Source organism: Leuciscus leuciscus (assembly GCF_965113295.1).
Source record: "Leuciscus leuciscus genome assembly, chromosome: 9".
Taxonomy (NCBI): Eukaryota; Metazoa; Chordata; class Actinopteri; order Cypriniformes; family Leuciscidae; genus Leuciscus; species Leuciscus leuciscus.
In genome coordinates, this window is record NC_138733.1 from 24,781,053 (window position 1) to 24,807,002 (window position 25,950).

General features: G+C 36.9%; 1 protein-coding gene across 4 annotated transcripts; it reads right to left on the reverse strand.

Moving 5' to 3' along the window:
* Positions 1-1,003: 1,003 nt before the first annotated feature.
* Positions 1,004-25,713, reverse strand: cuedc1b (CUE domain containing 1b; the record flags this gene model as incomplete). 4 transcript variants are annotated; one of them, XM_082179071.1, is made up of 11 exons in its annotated part: positions 25,465-25,713; positions 11,650-12,277; positions 9,515-9,642; positions 9,054-9,180; positions 6,733-6,961; positions 6,313-6,381; positions 5,301-5,390; positions 5,115-5,208; positions 4,764-4,822; positions 3,713-3,782; positions 1,004-3,514 (listed from the first exon to the last, which is right to left on the reverse strand). In XM_082179071.1, coding segments are annotated over exons 2-11 (1,164 nt in total). In that variant the 5' UTR covers positions 11,947-12,277; positions 25,465-25,713. The 4 variants fall into 4 exon arrangements, with proteins under 4 accessions (XP_082035197.1, XP_082035195.1, XP_082035196.1 ...); XM_082179069.1 differs by lacking the exon at positions 1,004-3,514 and having other exon boundaries at positions 3,709-3,782; XM_082179070.1 differs by lacking the exons at positions 1,004-3,514; positions 25,465-25,713 and adding an exon at positions 13,756-14,079 and having other exon boundaries at positions 3,709-3,782.
* Positions 25,714-25,950: the final 237 nt, after the last annotated feature.

Here is a 25,950-nt window from a genome sequence, read left to right on the forward strand (position 1 = left end):
TAAACAATGAGGAAAAACACTTTATTACTTTATTATGTTTTGTGTTTATTTTGAAAGATTGCAATGATGTGCACCCCACCCTGATATACTTCAAGTATAAGTAGCCTACGCTGATATCTTTATTGATTCAGATATGTCAAGAACTCCAGTTGTTTTTCTGAAGTAAACAAACTAGAAATATGACATCCATGTAAGCGTCTCAGTTTTCTAGAACTTTCACTAACACCTAATGGAAGTCAATTTAGCCTACATCAACTGTCTGGTTACCAACATTCTTCAAAATATCTTCCTTTGTTTTCAAGCAGAAGAAAGTAATTCATACATGTTTGAAACAACTTGAGGGTGAGTAAATTATGTGAACTATTCCTTTAAAGGTTAACTTAGTGTGTCAAACAGATAAGTGTGTTAGATACAGGAAGTTTTTTTTCCCTGCCATGTTAGCTCACTTGATGCTTGATAGTGGAATGTTTTTATTTTGTCTTTGGCTGAAGCCATGACCGTGGAGTTGTTGGATAATTCCAAAAAATATCAGTTCACAGAAAGTTGGTCAAGAGAAGGTCATCTAACTGGGTGGTCTGCCATAAGTAACAAACCAAGAACGTAAATCATTTAAAAGAAAAATGTATGTAAATTAAATCTAAAAATGCAGCAAAGAGGAAAAACAAACTCATGATAAGGGACTGTGTACTGCCCTCTACTGGTTGCAGTTATATAGAACAGGGGTTTCAAACATTTTAACTAACACACACACACACACACACACACACACACACACACACACACACACACACACACTAAAGATGTGTAAAGTTTTTTTTTTTTTTTTTTACACTTTTTCTGCAAGTTATAGGCTAAAGACGGCAAAACATGTAACCATTTTTTTTAAATTTTTTTTTATCGTTTACATTTTCTATTGACACCAACTCCATGTACTCCTGTAGCCTACCTAGAATCTTTGTTGAATACTTTACTTTTTTGGGAGGGGGGAAAAATGACATGATCATTCAGAGTACAACAATTTTATTATTTATTCCAATAGCTAATAAACATCTGGATTGCAAGAAAAGTCCAGAACTTGAAATAGTCTTAAGTGAATGATGTGATGCAGGACAATCACATTTATTTTGGAAAAATAGAGGAAGAGTCAACTTAATTTGGTGAGAATAATATTCTTCAAAAGAAAGGGGACAGAAAAAAAGAATTGCAAGATCAAATATTTTGTTAAAAAATGGCCAATTACTATGTACAGTTGTTTCCTTCTAATACAGTATAAATATTACATTCCACTAATTGTTAAGAGCCACTTAAAATCACGTGGCTCGCACACAACACTCTCTGAACACATCTTCCTCTATCTCTCCCATATAAAGACAGAAGATGAAGAAGTAGATCTTGAAAACATTTCGGATAAACACGCAAGGACACGTGATCAAGAAAAGGAACTTGGCTACATACCGAAGCAGATCATCCACACAGTCCTTGAATTGTTCATATCAACCTCATGACTAGTAAACAGACGGCGCTACCTTGCATATCAAATGAAGCATCTGCGCTATGAAGTTTTCAGTTTTAGTTGTGCTTTTAGCAGAAAGTGAAATGAGAGCAAGTTCCCTGAGAGGATAAAATATGTTAAAAAGCAGGATGGAAGGGAAAATATCACACAGTCCTGCCCTAAATAGCAGACGACAACGTTGGGAACATGGGCTGTGCGGTATGCGTTGCTACTCTCAACAAGGTTTTGCTCTTACAAAACCTTTGTTCTTTTAATTCACATCATTTTCAAAACTAATTACTGACTTGTTGCTCTGTGCCATCCATAAAGATCTAAAAAAAAACATCATGCAAATATGCATGGCACTGGCACATATTTTATAAAGGCTATTACACTTCACAGAACATATAATTACTGTATGTGAAATATACGTCATTGATGATGCCTATGGATACCTATATAATCTGTAATAATGGCAAAAATCATTTAATAACATAAGTGACATGAACATGATCATGACTTCATATACTGTACATAATGCCCTTTAAACAAAATTAGCAAGTTTCAATAGCCATTTCAGAAGCTTGAAGTGTATCAGTACCATCGAGGAATCCAAAAAGTGTGCTTCGGCACATACTGTATAATACTGTGACTAGTTGGTTTCAAACTACCAGATTTACCAGCTGGACAATCTGACATACATAAAACACAAACAAACATCAAAAATGTCACACAGTGTCCTCCAATTGGCTACTTTACACTGAATCAATACTGGGATGAACAACACTAAAAGGAACATAATGGCACATTCTTATTGGTGGATCACAGTTAGACCTCTGACCTTATGACATAGTCACGTGACCTACTGGAAGCACAGCGTTAGGGTAAATCATTCAGTGTGATTTGCAAGGAAAAGCAAACCAGCGTTTTGGTTGGTTGAAAGACAGAATCATTAAAAAATTTCTCCGCTTGTTCTGTTCAAAGATAAAAAAAAAATATTTAAAAACCCAGACGTTCAGATGGCAACTATATCGGCTCAAACAAACAAATCAAATCACTTTTCACAAAGACACAACTGAAATTTTTTTTTTTTATAAAACAGATATGGCAGTGCAAACATGAGAAGCAGGCCAACTTTTTGGTTGATCTGCGATTCGCCTTTCTCTTTTTCTGTAAAAATTACTCAAATTGAATTTTGGCATTGACAGTGTGCATTGCCTTTCTTGGCCGGAGACCACTTAAGAGAGGTCAACTCATCTAAATGAACTCTGTTTTGATTTAATGATGTATGAAAAAAGTAAAAATGGGCCATGGAAATGGACTATTCAGCACCCTAAAATCACACCACACTAAATGGAGACCTGAATAATGTTTTTTTCCTTGATAGCAATGATTAAGAAAGGATCAAACAAACCCCTAAGAAACCCGAACCCTTTGAGTAATAAACGTGACAGTCTGGGTACATTCTTTGAGGAAATGCTGTTGATGTTTAATGTGCAGATTAGACTGAGAGTGGCAGGGTTCATTGAAAATAAAGAAATAGTTATATACTAATGCGCTGAAACAACTGACAGTTAGTTGTGTCACTTCTGGACAGTAATAAATCAAATATTTGCCTCTTTTCTAATGGTGACAAGTCAAATCAAACTTAAATGGGGAAAGAAACTCCTCAGGTAACTGATATTTTTTAACAAACATAAAAGGGAATTTCTTTTCAGATGATTAGAGATAAAAAAGAAAAATACATAGGAAATCAGTACTATAGCTGTTGAATTTTACATATGAAACCAAATATTAACAAACAGTTACAATACAATAATTATTATAGTAATCAAATGTAGGTAACAATAATCTTAGGCTTGCAAAAGGCTGCTACAAAATGATCATACAGTCCTGCCTGGGCTGTCCCTCTCGAGTCTGGGATTGCCTGCACTGGAGCCGCTGAGATAAGGAGCTATAAGCCATGGGTCATTCTGAGGTCACCATGGAAATCCTAATTTCCCAAGAGCACAGAGGAGGGATCTGGAATGAAATTTGCAAGAGGTTAGTTACTACTCGATATCTATGTCAGTTGCAGGATTTTTATTCTAGTGGAACGAATTTGAATATCATCTCTGAGATGATTAATTATTAGCACTGAAGCCCATGTAGTTGGGTTTAGAAAATACAAAAAAAATGACAAAAAGGAAAGTGAAGAATCTCACTACATGAGCCACTCACCATGATAGTGGTTCCTTACGTGGCTCCTCCTCTTCCTGTGCAGCCAATCGTCTGAGCTGACTTTCTTCATCTAGAAAGACACACCCCGGCATCCCAAATTAAAAATGTAGTCCAAAGCAGGACTGTACAATTAACTGAATTCACAATATGGCCTCATTAAATTATTAAATTAAAGACAGACAGACAGATAGATAGATAGACAAATAGATAAACAGATAGATAGATAGATCCAGAGTTGTTCCAAAGGAACAACTTCATATTGGCTCACACACCTCCAGAGGATGTGACATCTTCACACATTAAAAGATCACTGATCATAAGATCACAGGGATTCTGGAAAATTCTGATGTGAAGATGATGATGCTGAGCTAGAAGTCTTCAAAGGAGCCCTAAGCTTGTGCAAGGCTGTGGCCTTGTCTTTTCATTCACCAAAGATCCTCTGACTCCAACTGGTTCTCTCTCATCAAGACAACATCAGCAAAGATCAACTGGAGCCTCAACAAATTACATCAGGACACTTTTATTCAAAAGGGCGAGACATGCAAGTATCAAACTTAGTCTAATTACTTGATCCATTAAGTATCCCTATTCCCTACCCCTTTTGAAGAAGGGTGTGTTAGACTAGAAACTGATGGTTTGCTCAAAGCTCTTGATCTGCTGAATTTCAAACAATGCTACAACTTCTCGCTTTCCTGTATTCTGCTTCAGCTCTCTTTCCATTGCTAAACTGTATTCATGTATGAGGTTAATTTATTGTGGTATTAATTCTGCTACATCAAGTTAAAGCAATAATTTGAACAACGATAGGAGAAAATCGTGTTTTTTTTTCAAAGACTACAACATGTGCATAAGCAATGCTTCCATCACTTGTTTCTACAGTACTTTTTGACTGTTTTGATCCAGAGATTCTGTACCATTTCAAAAGATGGGTAATAGCGCATTCTACCGTATAACAGCGAAAACATAGATTGCCAGAAAATTCTATCAATGGCAGGAAGAGTAAATCAGACATTAAGAAAAATGGCTTGGAAAATTGGAGAGAAAGTCTTACCACATGGGTTTCCTTCCACATCGTCTAGGAGGTTGGCAGTGGAGTTGGCAGTGCCCAATCTGAGAAAATGCAGTCAAAGTAAACAGTCAACACTAAATTTACTCAACTGAACCAAAGTTACTTTGCCAAGAACCATAAATAGCATTTGTTGGGGAATTCGCTGAACACAAAACAGGGGAGCCACTGAGTTCAACATTAAAAACACAGCATCATAACTCATAACTAATTTTTGTCCTATTTTCTATTTCATGCTTGCTCTAAAAGTATTCTGATTTCACATAGTATTTTATTTTTTACACTCCTACTGTTTTGATTTAAGCTAAAGTGGTTCTGGCACATTTTGAAGGATACGAATGATGCCGTAGCAACGTTCTTCTTTTAGACTTCCTCCGCTTCGTCTTCTCTGAGAACCCTCTGGCGATTTCAAACAGCTTCTTCCTGGTTGCTGCAGGTGAGAATGAAGAATGTTACAATTCAACAGAAATGTTAATGTTCAACAAGTATCTTTAATAAACAATTATTTTCAGGTGAACTTACATTTCCCCATGTGCTTTAGCTTGTCTCTGAACAGAGCATCATCTGAGACTGCTGTGCAGGCCTCTACAGATCCGGAAGCATAGTGGTCTCCTGTGTTTCAGGGAAAAAAAGTAAAGCATCTTGATTTCTACAACAAAAATGTTGCAAAATGGGTTACAATTTTAATTTGACACTTTCTTTAATATGAATAACTGTAATAGTGGTGATTTTACTATTGAGAATTTAGGGGTTTTGAAAAGGGAAAATGTGAAATATACTTCAAGCGAAATTGAAGAACAAACTGGTGTGACGTATTTTCTGACAAAATCATGTCAAAATTAAGTTCGTTTCTGGAATTCGCAACTTCGAAGCGAAAAGTTCGCTCTGGCTGGTAAACACCTCAAACTACCATTGGTCGGTGGCGATTACATATTAGGCACGTGTGGTCTGTGGCTCCTTCTTCTTCTGTGTGGAAATATTCCTTGGTTCATTTCTTCTGTTCAGTCCGTCAAGGTCAGACGTCCGCGAGTAAAAACATGAGAGAGCCAACTAGTGAGCGGCTTTATAGTGGAAACTGAAATTCTGATAGAGTCACTGTTTTTTCATGTTTAATACCGTAAAGCTGCTTACTTTAAAGCAATCTGTATATAAAGTGCTAAATAAACGTAGCGTGTTGAATTGCAGAGCTTGTGCAAACATATCCACATCCATATCCACATGATCAGATGCTTTCTTAACTGGTGTTTTCTCACCACTGTCATTTTTTGGGGGTGTTTTTTTTTTTTTTTTTTTGAGAGGAAAGCACTCAGAACATATTTACATATTCAAACAGCTTTGGCGGTGTTGGGATGTTTGCTAACAGTATACCACTGCAAAGGTATTTTTAAAACTTGTTTTAGCCCTAAGAGAAGAACATAAAAGACCTTTGCTGTGAGCATATCAGGGCCTTTTGCTTATACACCCAGACACAGCGTGACATACATGCTCACACACGCAAAAATGCAAAACCACAGTTCAGGTGAATGATATCTACCTGTGGAGTTCTCCATGCTAGCTGATGAATGACTGGATTTGGATTTCTTTGACTCATATTTTAATCGATCTAAAACATAGAAGGCAGGTGTTATGGAAGTCTTTGACATTCTGCATTCAACGAGGATATGAAGTCATCCAAAGAAGACAGCTCATAGGCTCAAGGTATATCAAACAATCTGTGTGGAAAAGCACAAAATGTGTATGAAAAAGCATAACAAAATCTTGCTGTGAGGAATAGACACTGCTAATGGCCTTGGAGAAAAACCAAAACCATTAACGTTCACAGCCGGGCTGAGTAAATTTGCATAATAATTCACTCTTTAGGATTTGTGTAGGTGGAACTGTGAAAGGAAGGGAAGTAGAGTGTATCAGAAACTGCTCATTGTCCCATTTAGCGTGTGGGCGGGTGTCTTCCTACCTCTTTCCAACGCAACGAGGAACTCTCGGTTCCTCTGCAGCTCTTTCATGAACTCCTCGTTCTGCAGGAAGAGAGCGATACGCTCATCCTCCAAATATTGCTTCAGTTTGCGTTCCTGCTCTGAAGCTCCACCTGTTCCTGTGGCGGCCGCCACAGTTGGGTCCTTCTGGGGTACTGAGGAGGAGGAGGAAGAGGAGGAAGAGGGCATGGAGATGCTACTCTGAGAGCCCTGCAGAATATTGAAGGGTACGGAATATGTAAGAAAATCAGACTAGCTTTCATTAAAATCCAAAAGAACGAGCAAACTTTAAAACAAGGCTGTTTTAGTGCAGTTCTCTGTCGTAAAATTGTGTAAATAAACAGTTTCTGAAAACATCTAAAGAGAATTGTCTACTAGGTTAAAATTGTAATAGAAAGCGATGCATTTTTTAATAATTTTTTCCAAAGTTTTGACAACTTAGTGTTAACTAATAATTGTTGCAAACTGGTACTACCAACAAAATATTAGTGCATTCCTGGAACTGGGCATCGTTACACTACATCGCTTTCTGCCGGGACTTTTACGGGCTTTTCCCAAATCACGGAAGTGACCTCGACGTCCGGGTTAGCGGTAGCATAAGCCATCAGCCAATTGTTTTTTAAAATAAACTCCTGATGTACTTACAAACTTTCCAATGCCTCATTTTATGAGTACAGAACCTATTTGTACTACTGTATAAGTTTGGTACCATTCCAGGCATTATTAGTGGGGGAATTTACGAGATACATCATAGGATCCAATAGCGCCTACACTAAGCCATTCGGCTGATATCTCTAAATAAGCTCTAACTTTAATAATGTTCGACCAAGGGAAAAAAGTCTTATGGGGGGGTGTTTGGCTCGAGGTCATGGTGCAAAGGACCCTAGGTTGAAATTACTCCGAACCATCCCTTTAAAGGGAGGAAAATATGCTTAAAAACAGGCTGTTTTGTCACTCTACTAAAAACACGTACTGTTTAAATGAGAATTTTAATAACATGAGACTGTCATGCTGTCATAGTGAATATCAAATACATTGAACTACATATTGAACACTCATCATATGCAGGACAACTGTATATGTACAATGGATCAAGAACACCATTATAGTTAATCCAGCCATTCAGAGAGCATGATATGGCATAAGAGCTTAAAAGCAACTACACAATGGCCTCCCTGCGGCACTTCTGCATTGCATTAGCATGTTTTAATGACCAAACCTCTGCACCTCTAAAGATGTTTCTGAACTATTAATGTTTTTTTGTTTTTTTATATTGTTGAATAGCAAAAGAGCCCAGAGGGCACTTAAAAAAACAAAAAAAAACTGCCTGGATTCAGAGTTTGTGCTAGATAACTGAGAATACAGACTGTACTTTAAACCTTAAACAAAAAGGAAAAGTGTTAAAGGCAGTGTGATACTCTAGTTCAGTCGACGATACATTACCGTTCAAAAGTTTTAAGTCAAGTACGATTTTTTTAAATGTTTTTCAATGTCTCTAACTAAAGGGCCGTTCACACCAAGAAGGATAACTATACAGATAACTATAACAATAACTATATTAGCATCCACACCAGTGGACGATATCGTTCTGTTTATTCTAAATGTCCGCTGCAGTTTTGACATCTGCTGCTTTAAATGCTCGAGCTCTTTAAAGCAGGATGGATTCTGATTGGTTGTCAATGTTTTTATCGTTAATCAGCTGGAAAAAAAACGTTCTGAAAATGATTCCAATTATATAATTTCTCCGTTGTGCCGTTATCATTATCGTTGTGGTGTGGACTCTGCTTTTCTGTTATATTTAGAACGATTATTAGGACGATATCTTTATTGTTATCATTATAGTTATAGTCTGTATAACTGTGTTTAAAAAAAACTGTAATATTATTACAATTTAAAATAACTTTTCTATTATTTAAAATCCAATTATTCCATTTTTATTATAATATTCTAATTTATTCATGTGATGCAAAGCTGATTTTTCAGCATCTTCGTCAGTGTCACATGATCCCTCAGAAATCATTCCAATATGCTGATTTGATGCAAAATAAACATTTCTTGTTATTATGAATGTTGAAAACAGTTGTGCTGCTTAATATTTTTGTGGAAAATATTTTTTTTTTCCAGGATTCTCTGATGAATATAAAGTTCAAAAGAGCAGCACTTATTTTGAAATATAATTATTTTGTAACATTATGTCTTTATTGTCACTTTTGATCAATTTAACACATCCTTGCTGAATAAAATACAATTCTTATTGACCCCAAACTTTGAAACATTGTTGCATCACATGACAAATGCTCACCTGTATACTGTCCAATTGTTGGGGCAGAATTCGCAGGAAGTCATCAGGCAGATTGCCAAGTAACGGTGGGTTCCAGTTTTTGTAACCTTGGACTTGCCTGTGTCCAGGGGGAGGCTGGGCCTCAAATCTGAAAGATAACAGAGCCCAATGGCACTTGTTTCAATACTCACAATGCTCACATCTGTCTAATAATTCAATTATAGCTCCTGCATTGTGTCTGACCCAATAAACATTTGTGAATTAATGAGTATTACATCTGTGGAGAACTGGAATTACATGCATCTTGGCTATTAAACCGCAAACAAACGGCTCAACAGGGATTGCACTATAGTATATGAACACCAGGGGGCATCAATTTAGAGAACCGTGACTAAATGAACAAGGACCTGTGATGACCCTATTTCCAAGACGGATGATGTTTCAGTAATTCTTTTAAAATTGCTCTCAAAAATGTTTATAACCTGGGTGGAGGAACAGGAGGAGCATCAGGGTATTTCCTGTCATATATGTGCATGTCATATGTTGGTGGTGAGTAGACAGGGGGTGGCTCTTCATCTGAGCTGTCTGGCTCGAGGGTCCGCTCAAGAATCTGATAAAAGCACAAGAGAAAACAAATGCAATTAGCAGTAACAATAAACTTTTATTGAGAAAAAAATAAATGATTTTTCTAATGCACAGAATCCTTCATTTATTTAGTATTGGTCAGCTATTAATTTAAAACGAGTAATGGTAGAAGGAATGTCAAAAAATCTGGATGCTTAGGTACCAAGCCATTGTTTTAAATAAATTTGTTAATATTTAAATTAAATTTTAAAATATAAATATAATGTAAAAATGTGAAATTTTGGTATTGTGAATATCCTAAATGGTACTAATGGATCTTTTTTACACAATGGTAATGATAAATACAAAATGTATATATATTTTTTTTATTAATCAATGTGCTGTACTGCAAAATCACGGCAAACAGAATATGAATTACTGCAATGTAGACTCTGCTCACACATTCAACTGTTGATGTTCAAATCAAAATAAATAAAAAAGTAGTGTTTTTATTCAAAAGCTCCAAGCCATTTTTTTATTTAATTGGATATTTAAATGTAATTTAATATCAAATTAAATTGATAATGACCTAAACAATTTTTTTTATTGCATCTCAGGTCAGTGTTTGCTGTGATTTTCATACAAACAGCCTGTGCAGTAAAGCACATTTACATACTGTTCCAACACATCCCCAATATAAACAGAAAATTATAAATAATGCAAGAGAAAAAAAATACACCAGTGGGGAATGCTCTTAAAAGCATCTACACACAGAATCATGGCAGAACGTATAAACAAAATGCACTGCAGTTTATGCTTCACTTAGGATCGCATCGAACTCTAATGGCAGAGCATCTCCACTGGGCCATGAAGCAGATGGAGAAACAGACAGATACACCGTAATGTGTCTCAGATCCGTCTCCAGGCCCAGTCCTTATCAGAGAAGTCAGGTGTAAGAGGACTGTCACAGTGGGTAAGAAACGTATTGATTATTATATCCCGCTTAAAATAAGGTGTGAAGAATGCGACAAAAAACGTAGTTTGCTACAGATTCAGCTAAGTGCACAAGCTGAATGGACCGCTTTTAATTTATTAAAAGTTGTATCAGTGATTTCAGGCCCCCCCAAAAAAGATCACATTCATCTAATCTTTCCTAACGATCCGCTGGCTGCCCGCCCCATAAGCATGCCGTCAAAATAACGCGTCTCTGTAGGCAGCCTAGGCTCTGAGATCTGCACACAAAAACATTTGGTTTCACCAACCACTCAAAACCAAAACAAATAGTGTTCCAACCAATCACCGACAGGGGGAGGGTGTTGTGAGGTTTTGTGCTCGTGAACGGCTGCACGCGAAGTCGGAGCTGAAGAAGAAGCTGGCTCAAAACCTCACAACACCCTTTTGCCTGTTTTTGTGTGCAGATCTCAGAGCCTAGGCTGCCTACAGAGACGCGCTTTTTTGACGGCCTGCTTATGGGGCGGGCAGCTAGCGGATCGTTAGGAAAGATTAGATGAATGTGATAAAAAAAAATGTGGGCCTGAAATCACTGATACAACCTTTAAAATGTCACTTTTCAGGGGCCAGCGCGAAAGACACATGGGACAGTTCACGAAATGGTCACTGTTAGACCTACCTGAAAAACTAAAAGCACTGTTCATTTTAAATGCATCTACAGTATTTGTGCTATTACTAATTTATTTATTTGTTCTTATTTTTATTACTGACCGTTTGCTTGTCTTTAATAATGTTTGAAATGTACATTAGTTAGGCAAGTGGTTTTTTAAATTAGAAATATTAAAATTAGAATCGAGCATTGTTAAATTTCACTGGTATCAAAAATTTTGGAGCCATAACTGTATTTATTACAAGGTTACATGAGACAATGAAAAAAATATTATTTTATTATATTTTTTGTTGTGCTGCAGGGCACGTCCAAATTTAAACCACTGGCCTGACCAGGCCTGCAGAAAAAATCCTTAGCGCTGAGCACTGCTTTTGTCTTCCTCTGAAGTAATGCAATCATATGGGGATTATAGGTACTTTAAAAGACACTGACCTCTGGTGGGATGCTGTCATCTGAATCCGAACTGTCATCTGAGCCTTGCCCGTCGATGCTCATCTGCAGGAGCTGGTCGATGGTGGCATCCACAGCCCCATTGTTGGAGCGCAGGACGCACTCGATCACCTCATAGTCCATGCTAGGGAACATGGTTTTAAAGTCCTCCATGGCCTGGTTGAACTCAAGCCGTCGAACTTGCCGGTTGGGCCTGGAGTTGTTGAGCTCGCCTGCAGCCGAGCCTCCGCCACCCCTAGACCCTCCATTACTGCTGCTACGTCGGAAAAGGCTGGTCATCCTACAGGATCCCCGTTTCCTTACCCGACCAACGATGCAACGTAGGAAACGATGGCGCCCACTTCAGGCCGATGTCCCCCACAAAAGTTCTAGGTCCGTCTCACGTGTTTTTTTTTTGGTTTCTGGAACTATTCAAGTTCACTTTTTCATCATACCGAAAACAATCTAGTCCGCTGGAGTGGGAGAAATCCTTTCTTTCTCTTCTTCTGCTTATTAAGCTGCATCCAACACGACAGTATGGAGTCCCTGGCACGAAGGAAGTAGATGATCTGGTCTTGAGCGTTCTAGCTTTGTGTCCGCCTGTGTGATCTCCCCATTAGTTCGGCTCAAACTAAAAAACAAATACAGAGGCATGCAGTTAACAAGACGGTTTGAAACGAAACAGTTCATTATAAAAACCTTTGACTGCCAAACATCAACCAGTTAATGGTCTGAAATTCATGCTTCTCATTGGCTCGCTCTGGAGACTAACCACCCTGTATTTAGTCCACACACGTTGCTACAAAGCCATCTATCCCTGAGAGACGGCTATAATGACATCCGCAGATATAATGACACTGGCAGAAATAAGCAGACAAAGCTAGTGAGTAGAGCCGAATTCTAGAGTAGGAAATAAATAAACGGGTGAGAAACCAGGGGCTAGATGACAGGAAGGGTATCCAAATACTACATATGGAAATGATTACACTAAATTCACGATTAAGAAACATTTTTGAACATTTGGAATCTGAACATTCAGGCCAATAGTTCAGATCTGTACTTACCAATGTTTTCACTGGCCCCACCACAAATGTATTTTATTTTATTTGATATAACTTTATTATATTATTATTATTAATAATAATAAAAGTTATTTTTATTTGCAATAATAGCTGGAAATAAATGCAAATCCAAGATGGCTATAAATTCATAAGCACATACACTTTTGTTCAAAAGTTTGGGTTTGTAAGACTTTTTAATATTTTTGAAAGAAGTCTCTTATACTAACCAAAGCTGCATTTATTTGATCAAAAATACAGGAAAAACAGTAATATTATGAAATGTTATTACAATTAAAAAACAATTTCTTTAAATATATCTTAAAATTTCATTAATTCCTGGGATGCAAAGCTAAATTCTTAGCATCATTACTCCAGTCTTCAGTGTCACATGATCCTTCAGAAATCATTCTAATAGGATGATTTAGTGCTCAAGAAACATTTATTTTTGTTAATGTTGAAAATAGTTGTGCTGCTTAAGATTTTGGAGGAAATCATGATACATACTTTTTTTCAGGATTTTATGATGAACAGTATTTATTTGAAATGTACAATGTAAAAGTATTTACTGGCACTTTTGATCAATTTAATGCATCCTTGAATAAAAGTACTAATTTATTCAAAATTCGTAAAAAAATAAATCTTACTAACCCTGAACTTTTGAATGGTAGTAATACATTCTTGCAGTTTCAGTGCAAACTATTATTTATGTTAGCCAGCTAGATACTGCAATATATTAATATAAATTATTTGCAAATCTGCAATATAAATATAAATATATATATATATATATTATTATTTTTTATTTATATACTTAAAAGTTAAAAATACATAAAAATATATAATATTTAAATACATTATTAAATGTATCAATTTATAAATGTCTAATTTTATAATCCTAAAACATTGTTTATTTTCAGGTTTAAATAAACCTATTTTCAGTGTGTTCTCTTTAGGACCTACACCAATCAGTAGGCTACTAGTGACAGACAGCAAAATCTATAATTGCCAAGCTCAAAACATAATTTTAGATGCAAGTGCATTCCTTTACCTTCAGACTACTGAAAGCAAATCCTGACCACTCTCAGGCCCCAGTCCTCTCGACATCTAGTTGTCCAAACCACCTGCTTTCTGTTAAAATGCGAAACAAGAATGCTAAAAATGCACGAGTCTGCAGAGCATGGCTACAACTTTGCTGTGATGTTCTGGGATCTCATATGCCTTGCCCCATTTCCACACTCCCTTTCCTCTCTCCTCTCAGTGCAGGGCAGAGAAATCCCTGCTTTATTGAAACAATACACACAGCCGAGCCCGAGCCAAGCCCACATGGCACTGCCAGGACCCAGCACCCCTCACCAGCCTCTTGTTGGCATGGAGACATTTTTGTGATGTAAACAGGATGCTTCGCCGTACACTGACATGAAAGCGTATGCATGCCTGCAGGGATGCCGTCAAGAGAGACGGGGAGCACGGTTTAGTGATCGAGGAAAAATTCCTCTCGTGGCCAGTTTCAGTGGCTTGAGGATTGTGTTTTGAGTGAAAAGGTATTGTTATAGTTCCCTACTGAACTCAGTGCCTGTTTTGCATCTACTTACTTATTCAGCTTAGACGCTGCGATGCCTTGACGACGCACAACAAGAAAGGTCACAGAAACAAGAGTGGTTTTCTAAGAGTATGACCTACTTGGCTAGTAGCAATGGCAACTTAGAAAAATAAGCCGAGAAGAACTGCGACTTCTGGAAAATCCTGATAATTATTTAACAGTTCACTATAGTGCTTTCAAGGCAGTGTCGTATTGAAATTCCTCAAACATGCTTACATGCAAACAATGCTACATGAGCATCAAATAAGCACATTAGAATGATTTCTGAAGGATCATGTGACACTGAAAACTGGAGTAACAGCTTTGCCATCACAGGAATAAACTACTTTTAAATATATATAAATAAAACATTTACTTGTAATAATATTACTGTTGTTTTACTGCAAAAAAAAAAAAAAAAAAAATGCTGCCTAGGTGAGCATAAGAAAAAATATTAGGGATTCACCGATTTGAACATTTTGGCCGATACCGATAATTTTTTATATTTGGAAGCCGATAACAGATATATTGGCCGATAAATCGAAAACCAAATTTTTATATCATTTTTGAGAACCTGGTTACAAAAACAAAAGTCTCACCATTTAAAGCCATGGCCCAAGCACACAATTTTAAAGTTCTCATTATAATTGTATGTGACAGACTATATTCCTTTTTTGAAGTGATTCCAATTATATTTCAAGCAATTCAAAACCATCATGGTGAACAGTGCGCATCTGAAGTGTCTCAGCTGAAGGAAATAATACATTATTTATCGACTTTAATATATCGGCCAATTTTTCTTATCAGGCCGATAACGATAACGTTAAAAATGAACATATCGGCCGATATCAATATGGTGGCCAATATATCCTGCATACCTAAAAAAAAAAAAATCTTACTGACCCCAAACTTGTGAACTGTTTATATATTTAGCTATAAATAACAGCGAGTTTTCACTGCAATTAGGAACATTTAACAGTATTAATAATAATAATAAAAATAATACACTTTTAGTTAAATTTCATGGTCATAAAACACAGCTTGGTTACTGTAAATAGATCCTCCTCAAAACCAATACTATATTTAGGTTGTCTTTCGGAATATTTCAGTATGGAATTCTTTCTGCATTATTTCAACTCCCATCAGGGATCCTTAGAGACAGGAAATTGGGAACAGGATGCTCCATAACAAAGCCTTTAGAAGTACCAGAAACTTGTAGCATGGTTAGTGCAAAGACTATAGCCTATTCGATAAAGTAAAATGAATGTTAACAAATCAGAAGTGCCAAAGATTTAGCAAACTACTGTTCACAATGCAGGGCTGTAAATCTCTGGAGCTTGATGCAAATAATGTACAAAGAGCTGTAGTCAATATAGATGAGCTTATCGTCAGCTGAAATTCTAAACATCTTACTTAACCCTTCCTGCTTGAGACTCTCACTTCCTGTTGTGAAGTACCCGTCTGACCCATCACTAACACCCGATATCAAAGAGCTTTGAACTGAAGGTGAACACAGCCTGACTTGCAGTGCACATAGGCTATATGCGTGCGCTCAGAGTTGGCACGGATTGCACAGAGCCAAGGCCATGCATTCCACTGAGCTATTTTTTACATGACTATGATCTGCATCCGAGAACCTTCTATATTTACTAATGGGAGCCAGAGCTCGATTTTGCTCCTCCAGAAAACCAACCCACTGTCTCCACTGCCAATGTCATGACAAAAAAAAATTCGGAGCAGATGTAAGCCAGTCATGCTAAATGTGCTTCATAAATCTGTTCTGTTACCTGCTTAGGAATTATGTTTAGTGAGATGTTTTACAAACAAGCAAAGGTTATGGAACTTTGGCCAGTTTGTCTTTTTACAAGGCAATAAGTAACTGAAAAAAATAACAAAAAAAACACATTCTAGTCCTTTGACCACAATCCACTTTAGTACATGCTTTACAGCCTTCATGTCTGCTGCTTAACTATTCTTTGATGAATAGAAAGTTTAAAAGAACAGAATTCATTTGGAATAGAAATCTGTTGTAACATTACAAAATGTATTTTTTGCCATTTTTAAATCAACATAATCCATCAATGCTGAAGAAAAGTAAATACAAATATTTATACACACACTAACACAATTTTAACAAAACATATTTGAATCTATTTGACAGCAGCAAAGAGTTTATTTAAAGTTTGTTAAAGTGTATACACACACACACACACACACACACACACACACACACACACACACACACACACACACACACACACACACACACACACACACACACACACACACACACACACACACACACACACACACACACACACACACACACTTGAAGCATGCACACACACACACACACACACAAACATTCGAAGCATGCAAATTACCACAGTTGAACATTTTTCAGCGATGATTAAAAAAAGTCATGAAATAAGTGTTTCTGAATCAATTAAATAAACAGTTCAAAAGAACTGACTCAAGGGAATAAGTTAAACTACACAACTCTATTGGGATCTTTGTTACTAAGATTTAAATCAAAGATGGTTAAAATATCTCAACATATAGCTATCATATTCGCAAGAAAAAAGATACAAGCCTTAAAAACATGTAAGAGATTTACACAATACACATAATGCTACTTAATTTATCTGCAGCAATATATTATTGAATATATTGAAAAATTCGATAAAACACCCAACACCTTTTTATAATCTGATAGATCAATGGAACTGGATCTGAAAAGAAATCTAGTATGATGCCCGTGACACAGAATAAGAAAACCACTGCCAACCACAGCAGTCATGAACTCTTGAACCAAGGATTTAGCAAACTCATCCAGGTTAGTCAATAACTCACATGGTGCACAGACGGTTTCCAGATCCAACACATGATGCGAATTATGGGAAAAGAAACACATCATATCCTGTCTGCAAGCTGGCTGCAGTCCAGTGGACATCCAGATGCTGCAGTGCTTTAAACACTCCATTTAGAAAAACCTGAACACCATCACCTGGTCTGAGGATACATGGATGTGAGATGTCCACTTTCACATGCATTATATAACTCTGTTCAGTCTTATCGTTTAGACAGAGATGGATTAAAGTGGGTAGATCTTGATGGGGGACACGAAATGAAAGAGTGTTCAATACTTAACACCAAACTATGCTTGCTAACAGAAAGCATGCTTGTAGTTAAGAGGCATCATAATTGGCAGACCTTCAGTTTACAGGACAAGTTCGGTATTTTACACTTAAAGCCCTGTTTACAGATCGTATCTGATGAAATAGAACGGTTAAGATTAAAATTTGGACACATGCTCCTGTCCCGAGAATTTTAGGTTTATTTACATCACATGCGATGTAAAGCCCAAAGCTCAGAGTTTGTGTGCTCACACTCACACTATACAGTCTGATCATCGAGCTGCGACTTGTAGGCTCACTATATCAGCTATCGATATCAAGAGGATTTAGCATTTCCAATGCATGTATTAAAGTATTATTATTTTTAATATTAAATTGATATTACAATTAATTTTCCCTGCATATTTTCATAGACAGCGGTTCACATTTCCCATGATAATAAAATTAAGTAAATTTTAAATAAATGAGTAAATAAAGTGAAAGTTAAAAGTGAAACAAGTAGCTAAATTAATGATCAAGTAAATTAATAAAAGAGGTGCTGGTGTAGCCTATATGCAGGTGGCTTGGAATATGTGGGCAATATGGTTTATCAATTTTGCAACACGAACTGAAGGTAAGAAACAGTTTGCTAAATTGCAGCTAGTTTGATGGCTTCAGAATTTAAAGATCTCACTCTTCGTTTTCTTTCTTGCTGCATTAAAGATGAAATGGTTTAACTTCTGTTTTCGCGCAGGCACAGTGAGAGAAAAACCATTGAGTTTAGGGTAATTGGTTCGTAGCTCTGCTTCAACTGTGCGATAACCTCACGAGGGGCGACCAAAATTTATGACATGTCAGAAATTCATTCGCCCATCCGATTGCCGATCAGAAGAGGTTTATCGCCTCTCATTTCCCCTGTCCACTGCATGAACAACGCATGACAAATGATGCATGACAAAGCTGAAAATCATCCAGACTCCCAAAAAAAATTTGTTTTATTGGAGTCAGAATTTAGCTCAAAATCAGACAAAAAACAGCCTTATGCGGTCTCACATGATCTGGTGAGGCAAAGCCACATGACGTTTTTTGTTGCGGATTTATTCGGTAAATGCGTTTCCAGCGTAGTTTATGCGCATGTCTTATTATCAGATATAAAATGTATCCACCTTAATTGAGTGCATACATTTTTTGATGCGCATCTTCGCATTTCCATCCAGTGTTTTTTATGCAAAATCCGCATAAAACTAAGTGAATGGAAACATTGCTAATGAAAAGTCAAGGAAACATTAACACATTTTGGGTGTTGACCCACATAATCGCACCATCGACTCCAGCCGTCCTGATTGTGGATACCAAATTGGTTGCACTCAGCTTGTTTTGACAGCCGATAAAGGCCAATTAAAGACTGCAGGTTGTGTTTTCACAGGCCTTGTTTTCAGGGCGTTTTTCACTTTGCATTAATAACGGTAAATCTGACAGACCTCCAAATGCTGTGAGGCTGAAGGACTTCAAAGGAACATAAAAAGCATTATTGGCAGGCGAGCTTTCATATAATGATTCCTCAAGTGTGTGCTGTGATCAATATTTAACAAAGCTCTAATAACGTTAAAGTGCCTTAATATAAGAGTTTGTGTGAGAGCAGTATGGTTTAAACCTGCTCAAAAAATGCTGAAGACCCAAACAACATCTTAGCAGACCGTGTTAAACCACCGCGCCACTTTTGAGATTGGAAACTATCTACCAACATCAGTACAAGATAAAAAAGATAACAGAAACAAACCAGGGGGAAAAAAAGAAGTGAGAGAGAAACTCTCTTTCACCAAGAGCGAAGAGAGGAAGGGAAAAAAACACAGGCTTGTTGACAGAAGATCTTTTCCGAGCAGTGCGTGCCATGATCAAAAGAATGCTAAATCTGGATGCTCAAATATCAGGGCGTTACGTTCCTTCGACACAGCCTGGCTTCAAACTGTCAAACACAGATTAAAGACAACGGTTGCTCTGTCGGGTGCAAAAATCAATCTAGGATAAACAGACGAATATTAAGTTAACAAATAGACAATGACAATATTAGGTCTGGTGATTTTATTCTGAATCAAAAAAGGCAAATGTAGCAGTCAGAAGCAAAAATATGGTTGTTCAGCAAACAGATGAACAGAAAGGACCCAAGGGGGGAGAAACTGGAAAGCCTCCACGAGTTGAGCGAGCCAGTCAGCTCCAACACCTTGGCAAGAGCAAAACTAATTGCAAAACAGACCTTAGACAAGAGGCACAATCAATTACGCCGTCTGCGATGTCTGGCTGCTTCTGCTCATGTGTTTCTGAATGAAGGACGTGTGAAGTCTGCAAAAGTAGAATAATTAATGGTTGAAAGGGAGTAACTCACTGCTATCTGTAATGGGATGTGTGTCTATGCATCACTGACTGGATAGATGCCACAAAGCCATTCACTGGCAAAATCACTTGAATAGAGACACAAAACAGTTCGGTTTGATTCATCACCGTTTTTGCGTTCAATCTGGAAGCAAACTCGAAAAGGCTTGTGTGTGAAGTTTATATCCGCAGTATTTTTGTGGGAAAGCACTTTCGTTTGTGTCTCTAGGTCAGATGAATGAGCAGAAATCATTCAGGCAGGCACTGAACCAAATAGCATAGGGGCTTGACAATCCCCTCCTCCTCTTCTTTCTTCCTCCTTTCCTCTGACCTGGTTCCAAAGCCATAGCCAACATGAGGGAACTGGGCTTTCTGAAACAGGAAGGAGGAAAGAAAAAGGCTGACTTGACTATGACACCCCCAGCATGTCTCCCGTCACACTGCTGGAGGATCTTCTTGTTCCAATGCATTCTTATTTTCTTTACGCCATATTGATCTTGTTGCCACAAACTCTTGGCCAAAACTTAAAAAGGCATTAACATTAACCCCCCGAGTGCATCGGTTTAGGCTCGCGCCATAAACCCATTAAAGATGATCTTAACAGACCTTTTTTTGGGCCATCTGCCACATAAGGAACAAAAGTCTGCCATTATCCCCTGGGAGCCCAACACACAAAACATTTGCTAAAGACAGTGTCTGAAAGCACATTAGCACCTTTTAGCCAAACTTCCACTACCCACTCAAAATACATAAACTTATTGCAAATGCAGTGAGATGACAGGTGTATAAAAGTTCCAATCTGATGATTTTTTTCAGAAGGGATACATTAAATTAATCAAAAAGTGACAGCAAAAACATTTTAAGACATTTGTTAAGGATGTCTATTTCAAATAAATGCTGTTCTGTTGAACTTTCTATCAATTAAAGTATCCTGAAAAAAAGTATCACCGTTTCCGCAAAAACATTTTAAGCAGCACAACTGTTTTTAACATTAATATGTAAATGTTAAAGAAATGTTTCTAGTGCAGCAAACCAGCATAATGATTTCTGAAGGATCATGTGACACTGAAGACTGGAGTAATGATGCTGAAAATTCAGTTTTGCTATCACTGGAATAAATAACATTTTAATATTTTAATAATATTTTTTAAATATTACTGTTTTAACAGATTTTTTTTAATGAAATAAATGCAGCCTTATGAGACTTCTTTTAAAAACATAAAATCCTCTTCTTAATTAAAGTATTAGAAAAAAAAATAAATCTTACAATTTCCAAGCTTTTCAAGCAAATGAAAATGTATCATGTAAAGGATAATCCACTGTTTTACAACATTAAAGTTGTATTGCACAACATAGAGGTAAAGGCAGACAGACACAAATCCATTCAAATTTCAAATCGTTTAATGCACAGTTTGCCGTGGATTATTACGCTTATACCATGGTCATTTGCCAGCATTGACAACTTAAAGTTGTTACTGATGTTTGCAGCACAATATATAACCGGAAGGGTAAAAATGACGGTTATTTCCGTCAGTCACGGCTTGTTAGATCTAGCACTCTGCCCGCTTTGAATCAGAAACAGAGATAAAGTAGTGCGTAAGATAGTAAATGTATTTTAATTAATTAATTAATTAATTATAGTATAGATAATGAACATAATGAGTATATAATGAATTCATTATCGAGAGAGAGACATGAAAGATGTGAATTATCTGCATCTGTGTGCAGCGTCTCTCTCTATTAATAACGAAGCTGTGAGTTTAATTACTTCAAAACCAGTGATGTTACCACCTTGTTGCTGAGAAAAATAATGTAGCGATTCAGTAGTGAAGCTATTTTATTAACAAAAGTCACAGGGCAGCATTGATAAGTTTCTGTGCTCCTGATTGATCGGAGATCTCCGAGTGACGTATTTGTGTGTGCGCTTCAATGAAAACAGTGCATTAATATAGAACGGAACTGACTTGGAACTACCTATGCATTCAACGTTTTTATTGCACACCTTCCAGCCAATTAAAATCAAGTATTCAGATAGACCATGGTATAAATGAAAACAAAATCAAGATTATTGCAAAATCAATAATAATACTGGCACAATTAATAATACTGGCACAAAGGTAGCCTTATGTATTTTTGTTTTATGAACACTGATGAAGGCAGACAGCCAAAACGTTTGTATTGGTTTTTAATCTCCATTTCTGTTTTTTGCATTTTTTGACTATAGATACACACGTCTTAGCATCTAATTTGCGTGCGGTGAGTGCTTTGATTGAATATGAACACTGAAAATAAACATAACTTGCTTTAGTGAATAATCCTGCTCAGGAAGTGAATAAGATGTTGCAACATTCATCAGACTGATTCAAACTGGTGGTAACTCGTCTTTTAAATCTGTTTAATATAATAATTGGCACATAAGAGTAATTTGTTTGGAAATTAGACTGCATTGGTCACGCACGCTGTATGGTTTTGCTTTTGATTTCCAATGTTTTTGATTCAAACCTCTTGCCTGAATCCAAGAGAACACAAACATAGAGAAGATCTTTTTAAACGTTCCTTGTCAGCTTTAATAACTACAAACCAATAGCCTTGACATATTAAAATGCTTATTTATTAACATTTGTATACAGTTTATCAAAACTAATCTGTTTATGATAATTGTTTGTATTATGACTCCTATTATTTAAAAAGAGGCTTGGGAGTTTGTTGTCCTAGGGTCATATTAAAAAAATTCAGAGGCTTAAACACATTAGACAGTGATGTGCTATTTTGGGACTAAACTCATTTAGGAATAAATCTCTCTGAATATGTCCCACAGCAATACTGGCTGCTCTGCCTGCACTTAATTCCCAAAAGTCTGACCAAATTCTCTGACTGCAACTATTCACACGCTCACAAAAAACAAATTAATAAATAAACAAGGCAAGCTTTTTAATGCATGGAGGCAATATGAGTGAGCGCTGACATTGCCAATAAGGAGGAGATCTGAAAGGGCCAACCTACATCCAGTTCATCACCCCTGAGGTCCTGGTGGATCAAGCGACATTCTTAAGAGCTTTCAACGGGATAATGCCATACAAAATGGGAGGTGTGTAAGTGGATAAGATGAGTCCATCAACCACTACAACATCTTCAAGAAGGGCAAAAAACAGGGTCAGTGGCCATATGCAAATCAAGAGTCTCTTGAAAGGAAGAGGAGTGGACACTGTCCGATAGACAGACCTTCACCACCTCCTTCATCATTTATAACACAGTGAGAACCAGGAATATGGCTGCTGCCAGACATCTAAGGGCCCTATTTTAACGATCTAAGCGCATGGTGTAAAGTGCACGGCGCAAGTGCACTTAAGTTGTGTCCAAATCCACTTTTGCTAGTTTAACGACGGGAAAAATGGTCGGCGTGCCCAGCGCATGGACTAAAAGGGTTGTCCCTATTCTCTTAATAAATAATGTGTGATTTTTGGGCGGAACGTGCAATAAACCCATCAGAGTCTCATCTCCCATTCCCTTTAAAAGCCAGTTGTGCTCGCGCCATGGTGGATTCGCTATTTACGTCGCGGAATTTGCACTGAACGCTTCTCCAGAGAGGAAACAGATCTGCTCGTGTGCGAGGTTAAAGCGCGCAAACAGACCATCTATGGGACAAGGCGGATTCCCCCATATCTTTATGTAAACAATAATAATCTTTTATATTGAAATCCTTTTATTTTTAATATTTTGCGTGTTTGTGTGCTGCTACACTGTGTGTGCACCCGCCTATAGGCTTATATTACTAATGTGCCCTTTACATAAAAAAAAACATACTGCGCCATTGACTTTAGACAAGATTAGACCAGGTTTCCTCAAAATAGCAACGTGCCAACAATGCACCTGAACACACCTCGTTTTCAGACCAGCACGAACAGATGGGGGCAAATGCATTTGCTATCTAAACAACAGCAGGACGTGAAAATGATAACTGCGTCAGGCTGAAACTAGCAAAAAACACTTGCCTGGCACCGCATTGCACCGGGTGTATGATAGGGCCCTAGATCTTTGAACTCAGCAATGTGCTTAACAAGCCAAACAAAGGTCTCTTAAAATGTGATGGTCGATTTCTTCTAAGGATTGCATTAAAAAGCACTAAGTATACTTCAGAAAATAACAAAGAAAGGTTTTGCTAGATTGACTGATTAAAAAGCAAATTCCAACTGTGCAAAAACTAAATAAAAATATTAACTTTAACTTCTTGACCTACATAAAGTTAAACAGTGATTATACAGTGAACTGATTTGTCAGATCTGAAATCGAAGGAAAAACTAAAGGCCTCAAACAAAATAGTTATTTTGTGGTTGGAACAGATTTGTCAGCCAAGAAAGCACAAGAGACATCTAGTCTCAGATTTATTTATTTTTTAACCAAACAATAATAAATAAGATCAAATTGCTTCCTTTGTGTAAAGTTGTTAGGAAGCTGTTAAAAGTGTAATGAGTAAAAACATGATATTAATCTACTGTTGCCTTTACTGAGCCTCGGTGTCTATGCTGATTTATACACTTAAAAGAAAACAGACATATGACGCCCAAATATTCAATTTGAATCTGCAAATTATGCCCAGGCCACCAGATTTACGTAAATCGGTTCTTTCTAATGACTCGTTTCAATGAACTGGTTCAAAAAACGATTCAGGAGTTCATTATAATGTGACGAACTACATGCTTTTAACATTTTCAAGGAATATTATTTTTTATTATTAAAAATTTATTTTCATTTCGTATTATAAATTAATTCTTGTTTCATATATTAATAACATAATTTATTGTAACGGAATGTGTCCGTGTTCAGTTCGATTCAGCCATGATTCAGCAAATTAAAAAAATCTAAATATATTTAAAAATCTAAATGGGTGCGTTTACATTAAACACTGATATAAAATTACTTAGTTAATGAACAATTTTAATTGTTTAAATAAAATTATATGAGACAGAGTTGGTTTTCACATTTTAATCCGAAACATTAGGAAGTAAACAAAAAAATATATATTATTTTTGGTTCATAAATTGGTTAAACAGGAATTGGACGATTCGAACATGTCCCAGAAGAGTCGATGACTCAATAACAACTCGAACTCGAAAAAAAAACAAGACACTCGAACCGATTCCATTCGATTAAAAACGAATCGTTGAGAGTTTTGCAAACAGGTTTAACCGATTCACTAAAAAGATCCGATTCAAAATAACGATTCGTTCACGACTTGGACATCGCTATATGGAACGTACCAATGCAGACCAAGAAATTCCATTCGAACTCTATGATGTCTATGATGTACAAACAGACTGTTTAGGCAGACAGCTTTTAAAACACAAACAATCAGATTGATGGCAGAAGGACAGCGCGGTTCAGATCCAAGATGTGGACTTCTCAGACTTTAATTTTTAACACGCGTACAGCAAAACCCCCCTTCACATATAAATAAACATATACTATTGAAGTGTAAATAAGACGTGAGGCCGCAGCAGTTCGCAACACTCCTCAACAACAGCAACCAAACAGCCATATACTCTAAACAAAGACGTGTAAAACAACCATAAAACATAGTCATAGCGATTTTATCTGCGTAGTAACTACATACCTGTTATATAACGCTAACATAACGTGAAATTCGCAGAGTTGAATGTTAACGCAAGCTAGTGTAAAACACAAAGCTACTTACTCTTGGTGAACAGAAGCAGACTGCCCCAGTGCACGTTCCCAATCCGTCCCGTTTTCCGCTTTTATCATAAATATAAACACTATTTGCTCATTTTCGCTGGATTTATAAGACTATTCACATCTGCATGTATCATCTCCATCGACACCGATTCGGTACCGGTCGGCGTGTTCATGCCTTAGCGCCTGAAATCCCCACAGAAAGGGAACTAGCAGTGTGTTGTTATATATGGGGATGAATCAAAGAGATGGGAAAAAATCTGTCACAGCCAGAATCAGTGTGTGGGGGAACAAAGAGCCACACGGCCGCCTAGTGGACAGAGAGTTGAATTACACCCACTGAGCCCAAATAAAAAAACAAACAAACATCAAGACTGCTGGTAAATGTTTGAAAAAATGTGCATGAATATAATGATGTATTTCTAAAGAAGATTATGAATAAAGAAGGAATAACTAAGTTTACATTAAAAGTAATACAATTAAGTCCACT